This window comes from Symphalangus syndactylus, chromosome 17 (genome assembly GCF_028878055.3).
Source record: "Symphalangus syndactylus isolate Jambi chromosome 17, NHGRI_mSymSyn1-v2.1_pri, whole genome shotgun sequence".
Classification (NCBI taxonomy): Eukaryota; Metazoa; Chordata; class Mammalia; order Primates; family Hylobatidae; genus Symphalangus; species Symphalangus syndactylus.
Window position 1 is genome coordinate 85,411,094 of NC_072439.2, and position 17,957 is coordinate 85,429,050.

The window sequence follows — 17,957 nt, forward strand, 5'->3', positions numbered from 1 at the left end:
AGAGCGAGACTCCGTCTCAAAAAAAAAAAAAAAAAGAGGAGTGATGTCTCCACTTCTTCAACAGCAGTTCATTCCTCTGACTTCTGCTGCAGTCACTCTACTGAAACTCCTCTCAATCAGGTCATCACTGACCTTCTATTTGTTATTTGCTAGCCTCTCTTCAGTCTTTATCCAGCTTGAGCTCTTTCGAATTTGATATTATTAATTGCCTTATCCATCTTGAAATACCTCCATTGGCTTCTGGAATGCCATTCTCCTTATGGTCCTCCTATTTCTCCAGTTGCTCTTTTTCAATTTAATGGTTCTTACTCCTACATCTAGTCTGAAATATTATCTGCCTGATTCACATCTCTTTGTCTTCTCTTATTTACTTGCCTAGGTGACCTTATCTCATCTATTTTCATGGTTTTAATTACCATGCATGCTGTTGACTACCAAACCAGCCCAGACTTTTCTCTTCCATTCATTCATTTATATTTTGTTTTCAAATTTTATATATCTTATTTATTTTTTATTGCATGTATATATTTCTTTTTAAATTTTTATATATGCTTTTTACTTGACTGTGCATCTTTTTAAAATAACAGGCAAAATAACATTAGCACATTTAAACTTAATAATAATAATTCATATTATCTAATACGCAATCTGTATTCAGACTCCCCCAGTCTTCCAAACTGTTCTTTAATAAACCTGGATCCAAGCTAGGATTACTCATTACATCAGGTTATTTCTGTGAAATATCTTTTACTTCCAAACAGTTTCTTTTTTATGATTCTGACTTGTCAATGGGGAAGTTGTCAGAAAAATATTCTCCCTTTTGGATCAGTCTCATTGCTTCCTTATGGCATCATTTAGCTGTGTTTCCTGGAAACTGGAAGTTGGTTCTATGAGCTTCAGTTAGATGAATATAAGTTAAATATTTATAGCTAGAATTAATCCTATGTAATGTGTATATTATATTGCATCATATTAGCAATCACAGCATATCTGGGTGTCCCACCATTAGTGATGCAGAGATTAACTCTGGTTTAGGGTGGTGGCAGTCTAATCCCTCCGATGTACAGTTAAGTTATACTCTCTATATCAGCCAGTGTTCCTTTAGTATCTATTCTGTGCCAAGTATTGTCCAGAGCTCAACCCATAATAGAAATTCTCCCTATATACCCACGTGTCTCGTAAGTGACAGAGAAATCCCGAAAATGCATTATATTAAAAACAGTGTGGTGGTAGTTTCCCAGAAAGAGGACATAGGCCAATTTAAGAGCATGAAAGCTTTGATAATCTGCCCTGCCAGTTGTAAACCCTTAGGTGTGTGGAAAAAACAGTAGAGACTAATCACAGAAGGAGTAAAGCTTAGAAACAATGGCTATAGGCCAGGTGCAGTGGCTCACACCTGTAATCGAGCACTTTGGGAGGCCAAGGCATGGGGGTTGCTTGAGCCCAGGAGTTCAAGACCAGTCTGGACAACATAATGACACCTTGTTCCTACAGAAGAAAAAGAAAAAATTAGCTAGGCATTGTAGCATGCACCCGTAGTCCCAGCTACTTGGGAGGTTGAGGCAAGAGGATCACTTGAGCCTAGGAGTTTGGGGTTACAGTGAGCCATGAGCAGGCCACTGCATTCCAGCCTGGGTGGCAGAGCAATACCCTGACTCAAAAAAATTCTACTGGCCAGGCACAGTGTCTCACACCTGTAATCCCAGCACTTTGGGAGGCCGAGGCGGGCAGATCATGAGGTCAGGAGATTGAGACCATCCTGGCCAACATGGTGAAACCCCATCTCTACTAAAATACAAAAAATTAGCGGGCATGGTGGAACGTGCCTGTAGTCCCATCTACTTGGGAGGCTGAGGAGGCTGAGGCACAGGAATCACTTGAACCTAGGAGGCGGAGACTGCAGTAAGCCGAGATCGCGCCACTGTACTCCAGCCTGGCGACAGAGACTCCATTTCAAAAAAAGAAAATTATTATTAATTAAAATTTTAAAAATAGGCACTCTGCAAAAATGCTGATACTATATAACTGCACTACATCCTCTGCCTTTACTCAGAGTGCCCTTAGCATCTTTTTTTTTTTTTTTTTTTTTTTTTTTCTGAGACAGGGTCTCACTCTGTTACTCAGACTGGTGTGTGGTGGTGCCATCATGGCTCACTGCAGCCTCCACTTCCTAGGCTCAGGTGATTATCCCACCTCAGCCTCCCAAGTAGCTGGGACTACAGGTGTGCATCACCATCCCTGGCTTATTTTTTGTAGAAATGGGGTTTCCCCATGTTGCTCAGGCTTGTCCTGAACTCCCGGGCTCAAGAGATCCTCCCACCTCGGCTTCCCAAAGTGCTAGGATTACAGGCATGAGCCACCATGCCAAACCGCTCTTAGCATTCATAATTTCCTCTCTTTCCTCCTTTCTTCCTTCGGCCCTCTTCCTGACTCCCCAACATAATTTTGAAACTTGTTTCTAGGTCAGAAGTTTAATATTAGTATGGAAAATATTTGAGGTAGAAAAAGTTCGTATTAATACTTAGATGCATGTTTGGGCTCAGAAATACTTTTGAACTCTGTAGAGAATTAATATGGTAGCTAACTTAAACAGGTCTTAAATTTCATCTAATAAATATTTGAGTTACCTTTATGTGCCATCTCAGTATGCTAAGTGCTAGGCTTCAACCCTTTTCATCTGAAGAAAAGTAACTTACTTTTCTGCTTGTGATGGGCCTCTCTGCCCCAACCTCATCCCAATTCATGAATAAACTGATATTTACTCTGTGGTCCCTGACTGATGTTTCACATTCCTGACTGTTGTTTAACAATCTGATTCTGATCTCTAGTACACCTAATTTCCATTTCTTGCCCCTGTTTTACCCCAAATACTGATTTCCATATTTCCCATACCAGCCTAAATATCAGACTTTTAAACTCATGATTGCTTGGTAGTGTGGTTCTGATGCTGCTGCTTTTGCATCCTGTCCTGATCCACATCCTTAGCATCTACCATAACGATTCCCTGGAAAGAGTCATTTCCCCGGATAGATGCTAATTTTCCATTTTGGCAGGCCTGGGCTGCCTACAAAATGAGGTTCCCAAGAGGAAACATGGATGGCACTAAACTGGGCAAGTGTCTTCTGATATATTGACCATACATGGCAAGTTGTTCTGTCTGTGAAAAAAATTGATGCCCTTTGCCAGACTCCACTGAGCAATAGACATAGCTGAGACTTAATAAGTTGATCATTTTGAGGTTGGAATCAGCCATTAAGTACTTGTCTCTTCTAACGTTTTCTACTATCTCTTACCTGATAATCAGTTACTATATAGTGAATATAGGAATCCAATGGCCGTAATGAGGGCAAGCCTCAAGTTCTGTTGAAAACAAATGAGAAGACCAAGGGAGTTCTAAATATATTTTTCCTTAAGAAATGGTGTTTATGATTATTTAATAAATCCCTTCATTCCATATTTTACAAGTGATAAAACTGAGGCACAGTTAACTCACTTGCTCCTAGTCACAAAGCTAGTTAGAACCAGAATCAGGGCTAGAAGTTAGTGTTCTGAATTCCTATTCCAATCCCACTGAAGAATGCTATTCTCCTATATTATAGGATGAGTAGCCTACCATTTATATATGTATGTTAATTCATTGTTTTGAACTCAAATATTTTTACGTAAAGAGTATACATTGTAAATCTCCCTCTGCTTAACCCTTCAGAGAACCATTGATTCTGCTCTCAAAGGATACCTTTATTACTAGTTTTTTGAACTTCTTTTAGAAGTATTCTTTGTATAGCTGGGCATGGTGGCTCACGCCTATAATCCTAGCACTTTGGGAGGCCGAGGCAGGTGGATCACCCGAGGTCAGGAGTTCGAGACCAGCCTGACCAACATGGTGAAACCCCGTTTCTACTAAAAATACAAAAATTAGCTGGGTATGATGGTGGACACCTGTAATCCTAGCTACATAGGAGGCTGAGGCTGGAGAATCGCTTGAACCCGGGACTCAGAGGTTGCAGTGAGCTGAGATCGCACCATTACACTCTAGCCTGGATGACAGAGCTAGACTCTGTCTCAAAAAAAAAAAAAAAAAAAAAAAAGAAATATTATTTGCATAGTTGTATGTGAATGCCTCCCTACTTCTTTTATGCAGATAGTAGGGTACAGCACTCACAGTTCTGCACCTTGCATTTCCCACTTAACAGTATCTTGGAAACTGTTCTATATCATCACACATAGATCTCATTATTATTACTATTGTAGAACATTTCAAACTTGTTCTTTTGAAAGAGCTATATGGTATCCTATTTATGGATATACCATAATTTATTTTATTTACTCAATCTCTTTATGGGTATTTAGGTTGTTTCTAATTCATTTTTTTGCCATTGCAAATGATACTTAGTGAATATTCTTGTACATTGTCTTTGCATACATACACTGTTAATTTATAGTTTGCATTACTAGAAGTAGACTTGCTCAGTCATAGGATATGTGCATTTTAAATCTTTACAGGTATTATAAAAATTGCCTTTCAATTTATACTTCAACAAAAATATGAAAGTGCCTATTTCTGCACCCCTTTGCCAATATAATTTGTTTACATTACTTTTTGTAAATCTTTGCTACTCTGCAAAGTGAAAGTGGTATCTCATAATTTTCATTTACATTTCCTTCCTTCCTCCCATTTTTTTTTTTTTTCAGGTTCTCGCTCTGGTCGCCCAAGCTGGAGTACAGTGACACAGTCGTAGCTCACTGCAGCCTCAATCTCACAGACTCCAGCAAACCTCCTGCCTCAGCCTCTCGAGTAGCTGGAACTACTAGGTGTGGGTCACCATGCCCTGCTAATTATTATTTATTTTTTGTAGAGACAGAGTCTCACTTTGTTGCCCATGCTGGTCTCAAACTCCTGGGCTCAAGTAATCCTCCCACCTTGGTCTCCCAAAGTGTGCATTTACTTTTTTAGTGTAGATGATTGAGCATCTTTTCCTGAGTTTGAAAGCCATTTGTAGGTTGTTGGTTTTTTTCTGCAATCCATTGAACTCTAACGTATCCAAATTCTGATTGCAAATAGAAACAAACTCACCAGGTCAAGCATAAAAGGGAAATTTATTAAAAAGATACAAGAGGCTGGGCACAGTGGCTTACACCTACCTGTAATCCCAGCAATTTGGGAGGCCGAGATGGGTGGATCACCTGAGGTCAGGAGTTTGAGACCAGCCTGGCCAACATGGTGAAACCCCGTCTCTATTAAAAATACAAAAATTAGCTGGGCATGGTGGTGCATGCCTATAATCCCAGCTGCTGCAGAGACTGAGGCAGGAGAATGGCTTGAACCCGGGAGGAGGCAGAGATTGCAAGATCGTGCCACTGCACTCCAGCTTGGGCAACAGAGTGAGACTCCGTCTCAAGGAAAAAAAGGATACAAGAATCAGTGTCTTGTAGGACCTAAGAGCAAAAATTCAATAAGACCTCAAAGAAGACTGGAACAGGCTACTAAAAAGCTACCAGAAACCAAGTTGTGCCTTCTCTCTACCTCTTGCCTCTGCTTTTCTCTGCGTGTCTGCATCATTTCCTCCCATTAGTCTGGCAGAATATGGCCACACATAGGTTTGGGGTTGACATATTACAAGTTCAGTCAGTCAGAGAAAATGAATCTCTCCTTCTCTTGGGGAGACATAATCTCTGATGTAGCCAGACGACATTTTGTGGATATTTACCTATGGTCATGGGAGCAGAATCACGTAGCAGAAATGTGATGACTGAAAATCCCATCCTGTGCTAGGTTGAGCAGATGCCCAATAGTAACCGTTAATAGTAAGGTGGTGGTGGTGTTTTTTTTCTTTTGTTCTTTCTTAACTTGCGGCAGGGTGGGAAAGGAGCAATATGTTAATTGGAGAAAATTTAGAGAATAGGAGAAGCAAAAAATGTTACCCAAATTTTCAGCTCGAAGAGGTAACATTGTAAACCTTTGGCATTTTTCTTTTCTTTTCTTTTCTTTTTTTGAGACAAGGTCTCCCTCTGTAACCCAGGCTAGAGTGCAGTGGCGCGATCATGGCTCGTTGCAGCTTAAGACCTCCCTGGCTCAAGGGATTTTCCCACCTCAGCCTCCTGAGTAGCTGGGACTATAGGCACGCCACCATGCCTAACTAATTTTTGTATGTTTTATAGAGACAGGATCTCACTATGTTGCTTAGGCTGGTCTCAAACCCCTGGGCTCAAGTGATCCTCCCCCTGTTTTAGCCTACCAAAGTATTCTCTTTTTTTCTGTATGAATTTATTATTTCATTTACAGGGTTGTAATCTATTTCATAGTCTGTTTTTACCAGTTAGTATATGGTAAGTGTCTTTCCATAACATGAATATTCTATAGCCCACCCATCCCAACATTTGTTTTTAATTTTTTACCATTAAATAAGATGAACATCTTTGGTGGCTACATATTTAAGCATGTCTATGATTAGTTTCTGGTGATAAATTCTTAGATAATTGCCAATTTCGAAAAGTTGGCATTTCGAGTCTTTTGATCAATACAGCCATTTTCATATAGAAGCAGTCCTACCTATTGCCGTTTCAGGTGGAAAGCCTTACCACACAAATTGATACTGTGTCCTCACCAAGTTTAAAAGCTCTGGCCGGGAGCGGTGGCTCACGCCTGTAATCCCAGCACTTTGGGAGGCCGAGGCGGGCGGATCACGAGGTCAGGAGATCAAAACCACGTGTTAGGAGGCTAACACAGTGAAACCCTGTCTCTACTAAAAATACAAAAGCAATTAGCCGGGCGTGGTGGTGGGCTCCTGTAGTCCCAGCTAGTTGGGAGGCTGAAGCAGGAGAATGGCGTGAACCCAGGAGGCGGAGCTTACAGTGAGCCGAGATCGTGCCACTGCACTCCAGCCTGGGTGACAGAGCAAGACTCCATCTCAAAAAAAAAAAAAAAAAAAAAAAAAAAAAAAAAAATCCCTAAGGCTTATGGCTGGTATAAGTGTCTAATGGGGTCATTTATATTGGTGAATTCACCATAATCCAGTGATTCCCTCTAGGCTCAGGAACTTTTTCTTTTTATACAGTAAGAATAGATCAGACTATTAGAGGCAGATTTAACATTAAGTATGACAGACCAATTAACTTATCTCCTAGTCTGTATATATCTGTTTGCAATAAGAAATGGAATTAACAAGGAGGCTACCTATTTTAAGTCAGCCTGCCCAGTTATATTCTCTAACTATGGACAAGTCACTACATGGGAAGCCAAAATTTTCAAAGGTCATTTGGCAAGCATGGAATTCAAACAGAGTTAGTAGACCTTTAGAACTGAAGTCCTCTCAGCTAGTATAGCTTGAGGAAGTCTCACCCACGATCAAAATATTCTTGCCAAAAAACCAATACTATTCAAGGTAGCTTAGCTTAGATTGTCTCTCCCTTAGGTAATAACCTGAATGGGCACAGCAAATGTTTGCCTCGGTGATTATCATCTCTTTGATTCATTTCTTTATTCATTTACTTATTGCTTCTACAGCTGACCAATCCCCTTTTTTGATACATAGTTTCTTTTAGATAAATTAGTACATTGAGTTTGGTAACTGTCATATATTACAGACTAGAGAACCATTCTGTCTCTTTAAGGCTTAAAGTCTCATATCTCTATTTTAGTTCATTATTTTGATTTCATGGTTTGATTTTCAGGTATTTCTGGGTTTTAGAATGGTGAACAGACTATATCACTAATATCTCTCCCTTCTCCTTCCCAATTTCATACTACATGGAAACATTTCCTTTCCTATTGTATATATTTTAAAAATATATATTCAGATATTCTTATTAGCCAGGATCAGTTTTCAACCCTTTTCTTTTGGGCATTCCACATGTCTAGCATATTTGGCATTAATTACAAGTAGGTCAGTTATTTCAGCCAGAAATTCCTCTATTTCACCTTTCAAGATATTTAAACTGAATCCAATAATTATTTATTACATTTTTAAGTGTGGTTTAGAATATCCTGTGGATTTTTTTTTTTTTTTTTTTCCCAAGACGGAGTCTTGCTCTGTCACCCAGGCTGGAGTGCAATGGCACAATCTCGGCTCACTGCACCTTCCGCCTCCTGGGTTCAAGCACTTCTGCCTCAGCCTCCAGAGTAGCTGGGATATCAGGTGCCTGCCACCACACCCGGCTAATTTCTGTATTCTTAGTAGAGACAGGGGTTTCACCATGTTGGCCAGGCTGGTTTTGAACTCTTGACCTTGTGATCTGCCCACCTGGGCCTCCCAAAGTGCTGGGATTACAGGCGTGAGCCACCACGCCCGGCCCTATCCTGTGGATTTATGATTGTTTTATCTTTCACGTAAATCAAAGAACATGAACTTTTAATTTGATATTTTCTCAAATTAATGATAAAAGAAGATGATTTTTTTAGATGTATTACCATTGTAAAAAGGATAATCTGATCATCACACTTTCCTAGAAGCAAATGGAGAGAATTAATACTAAAGTAACAAATATTTGTTATTGCATCACAACAGAAAATCAGATTTCTTTTTTTTTTTTTTTTTTGAGAGAGAGTCTCGTTCTGTCACCAGGCTGGAGTGCAGTGGCACGATCTCGACTCACTGCAACCTCCTCCTCCTGGGTTCAAGAAATCCTCCTGCCTCAGCCTCCCGAGTAGCTGGGACTAAGGCGCACCACGCTCAGCTAATTTTTGTATTTTTAGTAGAAATGGGGTTTCACCAGGTTGGCCAGGATGGTCTCGATATCTTGACCTCACGATCCGCCCACCTTGGCCTCCCAAAGTGCTGGGATTACAGGTATGAGCCATCGCGCCCGGCCTGGATTTTTTACTTTAAAGAATTTATGAAGCTGGGCATGGTGACTCATGCTGTAATCTTCGTGCTTTGGGAGTCCAAGGCAGGAGAATGGCTTGAGTGCATGAGCTTGAGACCAGCCTGGGCAACATTGTGAGACCCTGTCTCTACACACACACACACACACACAAAAAGTAAATTCACTAGATGTGGTGGCATGTGCCTGTAGTCCCAACTACCTGGGAGGCTGAGGCGAGAGGCTCACTTCAGCCAGGAGTTGGAGTTGCAGTGAGCCACGATCTCGCCACTGCACTCCAGCCTTGGCAATAGAGTAAGGCCTTGTCTCTATTTGAAAAAAAAAAAAAAAAGAATTAGTGAAATAGAGTGACATGACATTCACTGTAGAAATAGATTACATGGGTGTCCAGAATTTTATTTATGCTATACTATCATCTTTCCTGCCATTTTGTTTTACTTGCCATTATCAGCTGGAGTAACCTATTTCCTTTAAGGCCATTAGCTCCCTGCCTCAGATAAGTATTTCTCCAAGCTTAAGAAATAATGCTTTTATTGGGTTAACAGTCTCTGATGAGAACATCAGATATATCTAATTAAGCTAAAAGCCATTTGGTTGCAAATAGGATATTTAATACAGGCAAAACTACTAGCCTGCTAATCCTTTCAGATAGACACACATTCTAGCAGACATTGAAGTTACCCTTTATTTATTGGTACTAAATGTTTTAGCAATTATCTTCTCATGCTGTTTTCTCTTTCTGTTCCAAAATACAAAAACAGATAACATATGTTTATTGGGCTAAGAAGTCTTGAAAGAGGCAAGCAAGTTTAAGCAAAGGGAAAGTATAAACCAAGTAATGTACAATAAGGAAAGGATAAAACAAAATCCTATGATATATAATCATTACTCTGGATTTTACATTAAGACAGAAGTGATTTAACTTCAGTGACTAGCAGTGTTTGTTTTGATTGATCAATAAATAAGACTTTGAGGAATATCACCTTTTTTGAGGATTTGTCTTAGATTTTAAGTGTGTTTTAGGAAATGATACTTATATGGAAAGAATGATAGATAAGTCAGTAGTTATACTACCAAAGTATCTGGTGCTGTGCCTCTTTATTTTTAATATTTTTATTTTGGAATTACTTGGAAAATAGTAAATATTACTGATAATATTTAGGTCCTTCTGTTAATGTTTTACTAAATTCTAGGTAAAGGTTATATAATTTCCTGGATTCCTAAAAGTACTTTTGGTTGGATGTATGGAGAAAATTCTTTTCTCCCATATTTATTTCTGATTTTATAATGGAAAAAGTATGTCTGGCATAGAATAGGTACATGATTTGGTTAGTTGACATAGGTCTGAGTAAATGCAGCTAGAATAGCTCTGTTAAAAGAGACACGCCAATATTGCTTGTTTTTTCCTACTGTAATTGTGTAACAGCACACTGACTAAAATTACAAATCAGTGTCCTGATGTGGGGTTTTTTTTTTCCCTCTATATTTAAGTAAGAGAAGAAGGATTGTTGGCATTTTTCTTTGTGAGACTTAACTTGTAGCAACCATAAAATGTAACTATAAAAGATTTTCATTTAGATTATATTTGTGAAAAATACAAAAGCTAAAGAATTTTAAAATTCCTAAACTATCAATTGAATCTTATGAACAAAAAATTGTGGATAAGCTTTTGGTTATTCCTGTCTCTATTTTAAATCTAAAAAATGAGAGAAGCCAGTGATTAACATAAACATTAGAATTCTTTTAGTGGTGGTAAATGCTATTTTTTGCATTCTAAAAATAGCTCAGGCTCATTATTGGTTTGGAAATTTGTAATGATAGAAATGGGGGGAGCCACATAATTCAAAGACAACTATCTTTAGCATTTTGGTATATTCTTTCCAGATACATTTTTTAGATAGTATTGAACATGCCTAATGTACAATTTTTCATCTTGCTTTTCTCCTTTAACATTCTTGTTATAAACTGTTAGCCTTTTTAGTGATTGCCCAACATTTTGAGTTGGATTACCTTAATTTACTTGACTTTGTATTTTAAAAATTAATTTCTGAACAAGTACATATACATATTCCTTTAAAGGGTGCTTGGATTATACTATGAATTAGTTTTTTAGAACTAGCAAGCTGATGAAAAAGCACCATTTTCCTACAGTTAGAAAAAAATCATTATCTTACCTTGTGTGGTTATGCATACCTGAATCACTGCAAAACTGCATTTGAAAGTCATCCTTAATATTCCCATATTCTGATTGGGTTAGATAGGATCTTTGGACTTTTTTACAATTTTCGGGTCAAAACCAATAGAAAAAAATACCAATAGAAATTTTCTGTGGAATAATGATGTCACTAGCTCCCCTGTAAAAGTTCTCAAAGTAAGTAATTTCTAGCCTGTACCATCTGGCACATGCACAGAGAAGAAACTTAACTGTTTATAATAGTGCGTGGTTTGTTTTGAGAGTTTTAAGAAAAAATCTGGAGCATATTTTAATGTAATATTATTATATTATTTATGTATGCTAATAATTATTATTTTAGGTCCACTGGCTATTCTGAGGTGATAGTTGTCGTTGGAGGATGTGAGCGAGTTGGAGGATTTAATCTTCCATACACTGAATGCTACGATCCTGTAACAGGAGAATGGAAGTCTTTGGCTAAGCTTCCAGAATTTACCAAATCAGAGTATGCAGTCTGTGCTCTAAGGAATGACATTCTTGTTTCAGGTAAATATAGAATTATTACAGTAGCTACTTTTAATTAGGACACACAGCTTCATTATTTTAAATATAAACAGTGTCTTAAAATAGTGAAATGTGAATACTCCCACTTTAGGAATATCAGTTTACAACAAATAAAACCAAGAATGACTTTTTGCTCTTTTTTTTTTTTTTTTTTTTTTTTTTGAGACAGAGTCTTTCTCTGTCCCCCAGGCTGGAGTGCACTGGCGCGATCTCGGCTCACTGCAAGCTCTGCCTCCCGGGTTCACGCCATTCTCCTGCCTCAGCCTCCCGAGTAGCTGGGATTACAGGTGCCCGCCACCACTCCCGGCTAATTTTTTGTATTTTTAGTAGAGACGGGGTTTCACCGTGTTAGCCAGGATGGTCTCGATCTCCTGACCTCGTGATCCGCCCGCCTCGGCCTCCCAAAGTGCTGGGATTACAGGCTTGAGCCACTGCGCCCGGCCGACTTTTTGCTCTTAAAAACAGGTACAAGGCCAGGCGCGGTGGCTCACGCCTATAATCCCAGCACTTTGGGAGGCCGAGGCAAGCAGATCACCAGGTCAGGAGATCGAGACCATCCTGGCCAACATGGTGAAACCCCATCTCTACTAAAAAATACAAAAATTAGCCGGGTGTAATGGTGAGCAACTGTAGTCCCAGCTACTTGGGAGGCTGAGGCAGGAGAATCACTTGAACTTGGGAGGCGGAGATTGCAGTAAGCTGAGATTGCGCCACTGCACTCCAGCCTGGTGACAAAGCGAGACTCTGCCTCAAAAACAAAAAACAAACAAAAAGCAACAACAAAAAAAACACAAACAGGTACAAGATGACATGGAATGATTTACAAAAGATCCACCAGAAAATAACTTTAATCATGTCATATTTTAAATGCTCTCAAATGCATGTAGAATATGCTGTAATTTTTTAAACTTTACCTCTTTGCAAATCAGAAGTACTCATAGAATTAAACATTTCTAATTCACCCATGTTTTCTGAAATTCTCCCCAAAGTTTATGAAGTAAGATTTGCTTTAAAATTCTTAACTTGAACTTCTTTATGATATGTGATATGTTACCTTTAAAATTAGAAAATAAAATGACAGACTTGTACAAAGTATAACTATAGAATCTATGATGGGAAGTTTGTTAATTGGTAAAATAATTTCACCAGCTTTGCAGATTATTATATATATTATCCACACTGAGAAATATAACAATACATACTTTATTTTTTACAATAGTATGCTTTTTGAAAAATGAGTGAATTAAAAAAAAAACCTTTAGAATAATACCACTATTTGCTGCTTCTGATGTCTTACTCTTAAATTAACAATCTTTTATGTTTGTAAAATTCACATCCTGTATTTATTTTGGATCTATAATTATCACTTATCAAGATAACAATTGGTGAAGTTTAAATTTGCTCTGTAGAACTATTTCCATTAAACTTCAAGAGGTCTTTATTTATTGAGCTGAATTCTCAAATTCTTGAATTAGATGAATGAATTCCATGTTTTCTTTACCTATGCCTTGGTGGCACAGATGTCTTGGTGACAGCTATATCGTGATAAATTATTGTGTGTGCATTGTTTTGCATTTAAAGGTGGAAGAATCAACAGCCGTGATGTCTGGATTTATAACTCACAGTTAAATATTTGGATCAGAGTTGCCTCTCTCAATAAAGGCAGATGGCGTCACAAAATGGCTGTCCTCCTTGGTAAAGTAAGAGAAACCACTTTTTATTACTATTGCTGGTACCTTTCCAAAGTAAATACCACAGCTGAATCTTTCATTTTACTCACCCTCTGGGTATTTTGGATTCAAATTGTATTTCCTTCCATTTCTAACCTCAATAGTTAAACCAAAGATATAAACAATATGACACTGTACTTTTGAATGGATATTTTGTTCTCCTAATTTGGAATTCATGGCAGTGTAGCACATTTCTCTTCTCATGCATCACTGGAGTCCAAATGCCTAAGAAGCATTGGAAAATAAAGGAGTTACATCAAATACAGACAGGCCAATGTCTAACCCACGCAGTTTGTTTTCTTTTTACTAACTTTGCCAGTCAGGCAGAGATATATTTGTCCAAAGTCATGTATTTTATCTTTTTTATTTTAAATAAATATTAAGATAAACTCACTAATAGGCCAGGCACGGTGGCTCACGCCTGTAATCCCAGCACTTTGGGAGGCTGAGGTGGGCGGATCATGAGGTCAGGAGATCAAGACCATCCTGGCCAATGTGGTGAAACCCCATCTCTACTAAAAATACAAAAAATAAGCTGGGGTTGGTGGTAGGCGCCTGTAGTCCCAGCTACTCAGGAGGCTGACGCAGGAGAATCGCTTGAACCCGGGAGGCGGAGGTTGCAGTGAGCCGAGATCGCACCACTGCACTCCAGCCTGGCAACAGAGCGAGATTCCACCTGAAAAAAAATAAAAATAAAAAAACTCACATTTTTAAAGAAAACCTATTTTTGACTGCAGCTAATGATTATTATAAACAATACATTATTTGGGTTCTGAACCATCTACTGTCTGTAGGAACCTGAGAATCAAACTTTTTTTTTTTTTTTTTTTTTGAGACAAGGTCTCTCACTCTATTGCCCAAGCTGGAGTACAGTGGCATTATCTAGCTCGCTGCAACTTCTGTCTCCCCAGTGCAAGTGATTCTCCTGCCTCAGACACCTGAGTAGCTGGGATTACAGGTGTTCGCCACCACACCTGGCGAATTTTTGTATTTTTAGTAGAGACAGGGTTTCGCCATGTTGGCCAGGCTGGTCTCCAACTCCTGAGCTCAAGTGATCCTCCCACCTTGGCCCCCCAGAGGGCTGGGATTATAGGTATGAGCCACCGCACCTAGCCAGTTTCCAAACTTTTTAAAAGCAACTACAGGTGGAGTTTCCAAAATGCTTGGGACCAGAAGTGTTTCTGATTTTGGATTTTTTTTTTTCTTTTCTTTTTAGACAGGTTCTCACTCTGTTGCCCAGGCTGGAGTACAGTGGTGCCATCACTGCTCACTACAGCCTTGACCTCCTGGACCCAAACTATCCCTTCGACATCAACCTCCCAAGTAGCCAAGGTCACAGGTGCACACCACAATGCCTGGCTAATTTTGTATTTTTTGTAGAGATGGGGTTTCTCCATATTGCCCAGGCTGGTGTTGAACTCCTGGGCTCAAGTGATCTGCCTGCCTCAGCCTCCCAAAGTGCTGGGATTAGAGGCATGAGCCACTGCACCGGGCCAAATATTTTGGATTTTTTTCATATTTTGGAATATTTTCATTATATTCATTGAGCATCCCAAATCAAAAAATCCAAGATCTGAAATGTTCCAATGAGCATTTCCTTTGAGCATTAATGTCATCACTCATAAAGTTTCAGATTTGGAACATTTTGGATTTCAGGTTTTTTAAGATTTGGAAAGTTCAACCTGTATACTCTCTTTTAAAAAGTCATATCTAATACAAAAATTTATTACATAACAGATGAAAATACAGCAGTTGTACCAAGGATTACCTTGGAGTCTGTAGCTTCTCCCTGCCCCCATCTCCATCTGCTCGTCCAAAACTACCTGAAATTAATGAACAACTAAAAGCAGTACACTTGCTTTCGCATATGTCTTTGACTGATCTCCTAGCATTCCTTTCTAAGAAGATTGCTGTCTCATAGGCCCTCCTATGGAGACAGTTAAGTACCACCAATGAAAAAACAAAGCCCTAGTTGAAACAGAAATGGTGACCAGGAACCCTTCTTGGTCAGCCTCTTACTAGTCCTCCTTCCTCTCTTTCCCCACAAGGGTTTCTTAAAACCTCTATACTAGGCCAGGTATGGTGGCTCACACCTGTAATCCCAGCACTTTGGGAGGCCAAGGTAGGTGGATCACAGGGTCAAGAGATTGAGACCATCCTGGCCAACATGGTGAAACCCAGTCTACTAAAAATACACAAATTAGCCGGGCATGGTGGCCCACACCTGTAGTCCCAGCTACTCGGGAGGCTGAGGCAGAAGAATCACTTGAACCCAGGAGGCGGAGTTTGCAGTGAGCCAAGATTTTGCCACTGCAGTCAGCGTTCTGTTAGGAATCTAACTGCACAGCAGTAGGTGAGCAGCCACTGAGTGAGCTTTACTGCCTCAACTCCTCCTGTCAGATCAGCGCACATTAGATTCTCATAGGGGCATGGACAGCACATATGAGGGATATCTAGGTTGCGGCTGCTTATGAGAATCTAATGCGTGATGATCTGAGGTGGAACAGTTACATTCCCAAACCATCCCACCCCTCACCAGTCCCCCACCTAGACCTGTGGAAAAATTGTCTTCCATTAAACTGCTCCCTGGTGCCAAAAAGGTTGGGGACTGCTGTGTAGAATACTAGAGCTTCTCAAAACAGAGTTTATATATTTTTATTTTTTTGAGGTAGGGTTTTGCTGTGTTGCTGAGGCTGTAGTGCAGCAGCATAGTCATGGCTCACTGCAGCCTCAACATCCTGGGCTCAAGTGATCTTTCTACCTCAGCCTCCCTAGTAGCTAAGAGTGCAGGCACACACCATCACACCCAGCTAATTTTGGTATTTTTTGTGGAGATAATGTTTTATCCTGTTGCCTGGGCTGGTTTCAAACTCCTGGGTTCAAGCGATCCTCTTGCTTCAGCCTCCCGAAGTGCTGGGATTACAGGCATGAGCCACCATGCCCAGCTCAACACACAGTTTAAAAGCTGTTAATTCCTAACGACCTGGATCTAGTGTGCTGCTGCTGTCTACAAGGCCAATGAAATAATGAGGACCTTGAGACAGATTTACTGGAAATAAAATATTAATAGAATCTTTTCTAAAACCATTTGGTTTGTCAGTACCTACTATATTATATATAGAGGTTGAGGCTGTGCCTCAAGAAGGACAAAATATTACTGGAAAAGAGGGGCTAAAATAATCCAGGGGTTGGAAGGAGATGCTGATACAAAGGCAAATGAAAAGTATTGATGTCTCAAAAACCATGTATGTATTGGTAAACTCAAATTTATTTGACAAAATAGTGTACTTGACTTGAAGATACTCAAAGTTTAGAAGCACTAAATCAATAAAGAAAAGGAATCATTCCTATCTTACACAGCAAGTACTCAATTCATGGAAGTCATTTTGCTAAAATTACAATATAGATTTAATTCAAGCTTATAAAACATACTTGAATTTATAAATACTCTGTTTAAGGAAACCTGGGGTGGTTTAGATTATAGAATCTTAGGGGAGCACTCCCCAGTGTAACTTAGAAGTGTGTCTCAGGCTGCAATCCTCAAGAAAAAATAAAAAATTACCGGGTGCGGTGGCTCACGCCTATAATCCCAGCACTTTGGGAGGCCGAGGCAGGCAAATCACAAGGTCAGGAGTTCAAGACCAGCCTGGCCAACATGGTGAAACCCTGTCTCTACAAAAATACAAAAAATTAGCTGGGCACGGTGGCGGACACCTGTAATCCCAGCTACTTGGGAGGCTGAGGCAGGAGAATCGCTTGAGCCTGAGAGGCAGAGGCTGCAGTGAGCTGCCTGCTGCACTCCAGCCTGGTGACAGAGTGAGACTCTGTCAAATAAAAAGAAAAAGAAAAAATCTTAGAGTAGGAAGGGATGATGGAATAATGGAGAATATTTAATATAACTTGGTCATCTTATAAATAACCCCAAAGAGATCAAGTCACTTCCCAAGATTACACAAAAAATGATAAAGCAGAGGCAAAAGCTCAGACTTTTCTTAATCTAGAGGCCTTTTATCTTGATGCTCATGGCATGTATTGTATTTTAATTTACACATGTAGGAGTACATATTAAAGTTTAATCCTCAAAATTATGCCATGTGATAGATACTATTACTGTCTACATTTTAAAATTGAGGAAATATAGCCAGGCGTGGTGGTGGGCACCTGTAATCCCAGCTACTCAGGAGGCTGAGGCAGGAGAATCCCTTGAAGCCAGGAGGCAGACGTTGCAGTGAGCTGAGATCATGCCATTGCACTCCAGCCTGGGCAACAGGAGCGAAACTCCGCCTCAAAAAAAAAAAAATTATAAAATTGAGGAAATAAATTTGAGTCTCCAAAAGGGTAGATAAATTGCCCTTATATTGGAAGGCAGAGCTGGTGATCAAAGCCTGTGCCCTTAATTGCTACATCGTGCCACAGGTTCCATACTCCATATAGCTGTGTGGTCTTTTGTAAGTTACTTAACCTGTCTGAGCTGCATAGTGTTGGGGACACAAACTCACCAACAGATTATTTTAACATAATGTGAGAAATGCATGATAGAAGTGGCATTGAGTACTGTGGAAATTTGGGGGCGCACAGAAAGATAAATTGTGGACAAATTTGAAGGACAAGGTATGAAATTTGGCCTTGACCCTTAGACATTCATTGTTGAAATATTAAGAGGAATTGGT

At 39.5% G+C, this 17,957-nt stretch overlaps 1 protein-coding gene across 7 annotated transcripts in view; it reads left to right on the forward strand.

Annotated features, from left to right (window-relative positions):
* Positions 1 to 17,957, forward strand: part of KLHL24 (kelch like family member 24) — a 52,230-nt gene that overhangs the window by 18,878 nt on the left and 15,395 nt on the right. For 5 of the 7 annotated variants that reach the window (XM_063621807.1, XM_063621804.1, XM_063621806.1 and 2 more), the window contains 2 exons: positions 11,355 to 11,539; positions 13,139 to 13,257. In XM_063621807.1, the coding sequence (XP_063477877.1) occupies positions 11,355 to 11,539; positions 13,139 to 13,257 (304 nt within the window). Of the gene's footprint in view, positions 1 to 28; positions 121 to 11,354; positions 11,540 to 13,138; positions 13,258 to 14,293; positions 14,295 to 15,335; positions 15,410 to 17,957 lie in introns of those variants that run through there. The other 2 variants (XM_063621802.1, XM_063621809.1) reach the window with 2 other exon arrangements.